Here is an 8313-nt window from a genome sequence, read left to right on the forward strand (position 1 = left end):
CAATTTTTAGGAAGGGGCTAATTCTCAGGGACGTTTAGTTCTCGCAGCAGTCTCGTCAACATTTTAAATGTTACACAATTTGTTCGAATTATTTACTTTTATTTGCACTATGTTTATTTCACTCTAGATTCAAATTATTAATAAATGTTATCCAGGGCCTGTACTGAAATATCAAATTCAGAGCAGTCTCTCATTTTCACCAACTAATTAAAATACATAACATATGAAAAAAACAAATATATTGTACTTACTTAACTCATAACATGACTAGAACAATTTATTATTATAACTTTATATTTCTATTTTATAGAATAATCTAGAATATGTAAGTATTTATCGTAGACTCATATGAGAGAAATATAAAGGAGATAGATGGTGACTATAAGCATCTAATTTCTTATACCAATTCTTTCATAAAATATTTTGAAATATTTGTACTCTACATAGTATAACTTAGATGTTCTTTTCTTGTGTCACATCAATCAAAAAAGGAAATGTGAAGTAGAAAATTTCTATATCCTATCCCCACATTTATTTTAATTTTGAAAATTTTAACATTTACCATTATGAAAAAATGGGAGAGTAATGAATTTGAACACTTTCAGCTTTTAAGGCTATGACATGACCTGATCATGTCATAATCATATCTTATATAGAGATCTGAGACAGTGATTTCTTTTATGCTTTTGTAGTTGCCTAGTACCCANGTCCCTTCATGACACAAATTTTTGCTGAGACATAAAAGAGTGGACATGATATCTCATTCCCACACCATAGGCCACTTCTGCATGGTGAATCTCAGCATTTTGGTTGGCAGAATTTAGTGTAATAAGACATAGTTTCATAATACATTTACTGTATGTATATTTTAATGTAGTACTTCACTCACTCATTATGTGTTTTTATTTTCATGGAAATATATTTTCATATAGCAACAGACCAACTGGAGAAGTGTAGAGTACTGAAGTCAACTGACATAGAAGCAATTAAACAAAAAAGGAATGAATTTAAGCATAACTCCACCATGAATTACAAATGTAGAAACAAGCAGGACTATGAACACTCAATCTGTATCAATGGAAAATGGGATCCTGAGCCAAACTGTAAAAGTAAGTGCTTATTGGCACTGTCTTCTCTTGAGTGTCCTAGCATTTTCAACTATAGTAGTAGTGTATTTATTTCCTTAATAAAATTTTACTAGAATATTATGTGTGAAATCCTATTTATATTATTTCTACCTCTCACTTTTCCTTCTCCAACTCAACTCTTCTTGTATCCCTTCAATTTCATATCCATTTTATGAATTCTTCTTGATATATTATATATAAAACTTGTATATGTAAATTAAACCTGATGAGTCCATTAAGTGTTTCTTCTATGGGTATGAGTTCAGGACTAAGTTCATGGGATTGGATTACTTATTTGTTGGCTCTCTCATCCAGAGAGAAGACTCATTATTCCAGTGTAGACCTCCATTAATTTCCTGTAAGCTCTTCATTTAGGAGAATGGCCATATAGCATTTTCGCTATCGATACTAATATTTCAGTTGGTATTATTAATATGCATATCTTGTTAGGTGACCACCCATTTGAGATTTCATGAGTTTGAGATATCCTGCCCTATATGAAGATTCATATTCTAACACATTTTTTTTGGAAATATAGTTTTTAATCTAGGAATTGATTTAGAAATTACAGTCTCATGTTTGTTAGTGAATTGAATTGTAAAACACACAAACAAACATAATCAACATGGCTTTACCTATGTGTCATATGTTCCCTTATTCTTAGCGCTCCACTACATATGATAATTTTATCACAATAAATGTGCTATGCCATTCCTATGCCTATGCTAAATCATCATGTCATTCAGTATGGTTGTGTGCTCTGTCGACCTAACAATTTACTTAACTCTTCTAACAATCAGCTAACCTGGAAAATTCCAATTTATTTGACACCTTCCAGTCCATGTCAGTAGGCANCAGAGTCAGTCATTCTACTACTATTTCTGCTTCCCTATTTGTATTATCACTGTTGTTTGGAGGCCCTGCTTCATTTGATATTTTAAATNTTTCTTAAAGACTAAACTTCACAGAAAGTATTTCTATGCCATTTCAAAATTAAACCTTCTACATGTGTGTTAATGGAGTACCCATGTTGTCTCTGTTATTTTATCATTGCTGTTATGATTTTGATTGTACTATTAAGATATTGTTTTTCTTTCCTGCATGGCTAGCTAGTTGTCCAAAGAATATAGAGAAACGTATTTACTACACTGTGTTGATTTATTTCTAATAATTCCACTCTACTTAAGGAGAAATATAATAAAAGAATGAAATTATTAGTAACCGTTATAAAAGTACCCTTCCATGTTTTGAATCTGAGAGATGAATCTGACGGATGAATCTGAGGTGTCTTGATTTTTAGTAATTTAGTGAAAAAACTTGTCAGAAGGGTGTTAATACCAGCACTATATTATCCTGTTTGTGAACCATCAGTTTTCACATCTCTAGCTACTTCAGGTTAAATAGAATGTCCAGGTTAGTTGAAACTTTGAACAACATAATATAAACTACTTTTGGTCATACTCCATATTCTTATTGACCAAGAGTCAATGTAAAATTGATTATCAATTGTGATGCCTAATATTTATTTTCTACCTGACTGAGACCGCAACTTCCTAGGAAAACCACTTCTGAGCATGTATGTAAAGACGATTCTAGTTTAGGTTAACTGAGGAGGAACGATCCACTATATGTGTAGGTGGCAACATTTTATGGGCAGGATTTCTGACATAATACAAAGGGATAGATGACTGTGTATTCTGACTATAGATACAATATGAGCAGCAGATTCACAGTTTGGCTGCCATTGTTTCCCTACATGATGAGCTAATATAAACTCTTCTTTCTTCCTTCCTTCCATCTTCTCTTCTTTCCTTCCTTCCTTTGTTTCTTCTCTCCATCATTTTCTTCCTTCTTTCTTTATTTCTCTCTGTCTTTCCTTTTCTTTCTCCTTCCTTCCTCCTCCTTCCTTGCTAAGCTTCTTTTGTCAGGTATTTTATCACAGCAATAAGAAAAGTCATCAGTATAATTATACTTATAGTATAATTAGTATAATATACATTAGTATAAGTAAATGCAAGGACAACTTTCACTAATCAACTTTTATTTGTAAAACATTTCATAAAGATTTTTAACGTAATCTAACATATTAGATCACAAATATTCATAGTGAGCTCTGGAGAAATATTCATGTTAGCTTACACTTAATAAAATATATTTAAGTATATAATTCAGTTAAGATATTTTAAAGGCTAGAAATAATTGGAGCAAGTTTTATAAAAATAATATAAAACTGAATTCAAAATGAATGAGAAAAATTTCAAAGGAGATGAAGAATTGCTATATTTAATTGCTATACAAGTGAGATATATAAGGACAAAAATTACATGGTCATAACTAAATTACTATTTAATAAAAATTATTACCTCATAATGTAAGATACTCTCTTTAGTAAAGAACTATGATTTTTGATGTTTTCTATGAAAAGGCAAAACATCCTGCCCTCCTCCACCGCAGATTCCAAATACCCAAGTGATTGAAACTACCGTGAAATACTTGGATGGAGAAAGATTATCTGTTCTTTGCCAAGACAATTACCTAACTCAGGACTCAGAAGAAATGGTGTGCAAAGATGGAAGGTGGCAGTCATTACCTCGCTGCATTGGTCAGTAGCTATGACTTACTGTATACCATTAGAACTCAGATGATGGGATGGGTACTGAAAAACAAGGTCATACTATAAATATTCTGGACACATAATTCAAACAGTGTGTTTTTATTTTCTAATGTAAGTTTTTATTTTTGCTTGGCTATTTCTTCATGTAGAAAAAATTCCATGTTCCCAGCCCCCTACAATAGAACATGGATCTATTAATTTATCCAGATCTTCAGAAGAAAGGAGATATTCAATTGAGTCCAGGTGTCATGAACATGGAACTACATTCAGCTATGTCTGTGATGATGGTTTCAGGATATCTGAAGAAAATGGGATAACCTGCTACATGGGAAAATGGAGCACTCCACCTCGTTGTGTTGGTGAGAGTGACATGAAAACACAATAGTAGTTTTAAACAAGTCATTACCAATATTCTACTCTCATCCAAAGCAGGAGACAGAATGATTTAGATCGGAACGTATACACATTTATATATTTTAACCATATATTTNTACTTGCATAATTCAATCTATCCTGCTGTAGTTGATTGTACTCTTTCTATTTAAATCTAGTTTCGCTTTCACATTTCTATTTTTAGATATAATGTAAAGTCTGTAGACTTCATTAGCTCTTGTGAATTGTATTTTTTGATTTGCTACCAAGTATTAAAGTCCAAAATGTTTTTTCTCAGAATATTATCCTCCCACCCATTCCACAATATATGGTATTTTCTGAAATCATTAATTCTTTATAATTATTAATTAGTTGTTTAACAGATGCAAGACAACAGAATGTGGTATTAGGAAGCATTTTCCACCTTTTTTATGATGGCACATCTTGCTTGTTAACATTTCATTTTAGTACAGTTATATACAGAACTAATACAAACAAGTGAATTTCTGTATTAGTGCAATGAGGAATGCTTTAACTATGTTACTCTCATTTGTGTCTTTTTCAGGACTTCCTTGTGGACCTCCACCTTCAATTCCTCGTGGTACTGTTTCTCTTGAGCTAGAGAGTTACCAACATGGGGAAGAGGTTACATACCATTGTTCTACAGGCTTTGGAACTGATGGACCAGCATTTATTAAATGTGAAGGAGGAAAGTGGTCTGACCCACCAGAATGCATAAGTATAGTTTTATTATCATTCTTTGTGTAACATATAATCTAATTCAATCTCTATGTGGCACAAGTAAGAAATGAAGCCTTAATTCTAGCATATAAGAAGGTTTTGCTGCATGGTTCTGGATGCTGGAAGTCGAATACAGTACTGGTAAAAACATAGTTTTATCTTTCAGCCTAACTAAATTGTTTTTGTTCTATGAAGTCTGAGATATCAGAATCCTCAGATTTCTAAACAGGGTCATCACTACAATGACAGTTTTAGCAGCAATGCTCCTGCAGTTACATATGCTCTAAAAGTTTGAAATAATAATCATGAGTAACTTACATTTGATAAAACAAAAGTAGAAATACTCTATAAGCATGAAAAAATGTGAGATAAAATTGAATGTAAAAATCTCAGGAATTCTGATCATCAGAGTTCTATATGTACCTTATTCATCTTCATAAGTATGGAAGAATTCAATATAACTAAGTCAAAACAGGAAAACTCCTACTATATTTATTTTTCTCTATGAAGCTACCTATTCCATATATTTTATATTCTGCAACTTTCTGAAAACATATATGTTCAAACTTTTATTTCAGAAACGGATTGTAACGTTTTACCCACAATTGAAAATGCCATAATAACAGGGAAGAACAAAAAATCATATAGGACAGGAGAACAAGTGACATTCAAATGTCAATCTCCTTATCAAATGAATGGCTCAGACACTGTGACATGTGTTAATAGCCGGTGGATTGGACAGCCAGTATGCAAAGGTATTTGGATGGGCTTTTAAGATGTATTTATTTTAGTGTCTGAGGATGACATAATTGAAAAGGGTACAGGTATTAGTTTTAAAGGGTGACCAAGTTGGTTTATATTAAAAATAATAAAAGCACTGAATTGAAAACCCAATGGTTAAGTTGATAGCATGATGGTGTTCAGAGTTTACTTTCAAAATCATCAGCATCACTATCTTTGGACCATGTTTTAAAAATGTAAATTAACACCGAGGAGTACATGATAGACATCCTCAATAGGAAAACATCTAGAGATGAGACCGTCAGCCTCCCACAATGCCTTTGCAGAGATCTGTGTATGACTCAGTTTGGAAGGTGCTGTAGTCTCTAAATATTTTTGATACATTTTTCTATAATTACCTTTCCAACGATCTTGCTTACATCTTATTTTATCAAGTTTGTTATATTAGGATATTTTATGTGATCATCATTTTCTTATGACTATGGTACTCTTAAATCAATGTTCTTTTTTTTCTCTAACATTGCAAATAGATTTATTTCTCATACAATGATTTCTGATTATGTTTTCTCTTCCCTCCACTTGTTCCACTTTCTTTCCACCTCCTGTCTCATCTAATTTATACACTTTCAGTATTTCAGAAGAAAGGAAATAGTTTTCTAAGGAGTAATAATAATAAAATAGAAACAAATACACTGGGAGGTGACAAAACAAGTAATTTTAAGGAAAGCAGCAGAAGAAAAGGCATAAGAAACTAAATAGACACAAAGCCCCACTTTATACACTCAGGAATTCCATAAAAATACTAACCTGAAAGCCATAATATATTTGACAGTATGCAAAGTACCTTCCTATACCAAAGATGGTTGCCTTCAGGGGTGAAGGTCCTATGTAGGCACCAGTGTAATTTTCCTATGTTCAGTGAGATGCATAGGTGTTGTCTTTCACGATGTAGCCTTGCCTTCAGGTTGTAGCGTACAATCTGTAGTCTTGTCAACAGCCTGACTATGTTCTTTTGGAGTTCCACGAGACCCCTCTGGCACTCATCTAATTTGATGTAACCTAATCCTAGCATTAAAAGCTTCATTGGTAACATGATATGTCCATTGGAACCCTGTCTCTTCACATTTTTGGTGATTCCATTTAGATTTCATATATATATATATATATATATATATATATGTGTGTGTGTGTGTGTGTACATATATACATATACACACATATATACATATAAATATACATATATTCCATATATGTACACACATATATACATATATATACACATAAATATACATATACATATAAAGAGTATATATGTGTATATATATGTATATGTTTATAAATATTTATTTATTTATTTATTTGTATTATATTTTTATAATATCCCTCAAATGACACTTAACTTTTGTTTTTCCTCTGTATTCTGTCTTTTCTCTCCCCTTCCTGCCATCCATAACTATCTACTCTATTTTACCATCCTAAGAAGACAATACCTTAGCCTCAGTTCATTATGCTATACCTAACCACTGTTTTTATATGGATTGTAACTTGGCTTTCCTGACTTTACAGCTAATATCTGTGTATAAGCAAATACATACATGTATGACTTCTTTGTTTTGAGTTACCTCACTCAGGATGAATTTTAGTCTATTTCCCACCATTTCACTGTGACATTCATGATTTCATTTTTTTGTGTGCAAATAAATGTAGCAAATTTTCTTTATCCAGCCACCAAGTCATAAATATATTTGGAATCTTATGCAATAATTGGACACTCAAGACGAGCAAATAGGTAGTGGTACTTTATTTTGTTCTTTAGATAATTCCTGTGTGGATCCGCCACATGTGCCAAATGCTACTATAGTAACAAGGACCAAGGATAAATATCTACCTGGAGACAGAGTACGTTATAAATGTAATAAACCTTTGGAACTATTTGGGCAAGTGGAAGTGATGTGTGAAAATGGGATATGGACAGAAAAACCAAAGTGCCGAGGTAGGCATCATTTTTCCTAATGTTTCTTTGACAATGTAATTTATTTAATGTACATTAGTGAAAATAAACAGAAGTAATTTTAAAATTTCTAAAATTTATTTTATTTAAATCCCAAATGTTATCCCTTCCCAGTGCTCCCCTCCCAGAGCACTTTTGCTTAAGGTCACCCACATTGAGACCTGGGAGCCTCCCCCATCCTGGGCCTCTGGGACTTTATGGAGGCTGCCCTGATCCCCTGTCTCTGGCATCTTCTGGGTTCCATTTATTTTCCTGGCCCTATGTGTTTCTCTTCTGCTCCACCCCATACCTGATCCTGCCCCACCCCCATTTCCCTTCCTTTCCCCTCTCCCACACAGATAATGAGCATCCTTTACCTCCCATGAATATTTTCTTTCACATTCTAAGTGGGATCCTCATTTGGACCTACCCTCTTGTTTAACTTCTTAGGATCTGTGGGGTGTATCTTGGGTACCCAGTACATTTGGGCTAATAGCCACTTATCAGTGAGTATATACCATTAATGTCCTTTTGTGTCTAGGTTACCTTTGTCAAGATGATTTTTTCTAGTTTCGTCAATTTGCCTGAAAATTTATGATATCCTAGTTATGAATAGCTGAATATCATTCTATTGTGTAAATGAACCATATTTTCTGTATCTATTTTTCTGTTGTGAGATATCTGGGTTGTTTACAGCTTTTGGCTATTATGAACATAGTGGAGCATGT

At 32.9% G+C, this 8313-nt stretch overlaps 1 protein-coding gene across 1 annotated transcript in view; it reads left to right on the forward strand.

The window, feature by feature from the left end:
- The window catches only part of LOC110288786 (complement factor H), a gene marked incomplete at both ends in the record, with an annotated part of 35534 nt that extends 27946 nt beyond the window's left edge, over window positions 1-7588 (forward strand). The window contains 6 exons of the mRNA XM_021155040.2: window positions 933-1109; window positions 3553-3729; window positions 3891-4100; window positions 4679-4852; window positions 5433-5609; window positions 7412-7588. Coding sequence (XP_021010699.2) covers window positions 933-1109; window positions 3553-3729; window positions 3891-4100; window positions 4679-4852; window positions 5433-5609; window positions 7412-7588 — 1092 coding nt within the window. The remainder of the gene's footprint in view (window positions 1-932; window positions 1110-3552; window positions 3730-3890; window positions 4101-4678; window positions 4853-5432; window positions 5610-7411) is intronic.
- Window positions 7589-8313: the final 725 nt, after the last annotated feature.

The sequence above is a fragment of the Mus caroli genome, unplaced genomic scaffold (genome assembly GCF_900094665.2).
Source record: "Mus caroli unplaced genomic scaffold, CAROLI_EIJ_v1.1 scaffold_13367_1, whole genome shotgun sequence".
Classification (NCBI taxonomy): Eukaryota; Metazoa; Chordata; class Mammalia; order Rodentia; family Muridae; genus Mus; species Mus caroli.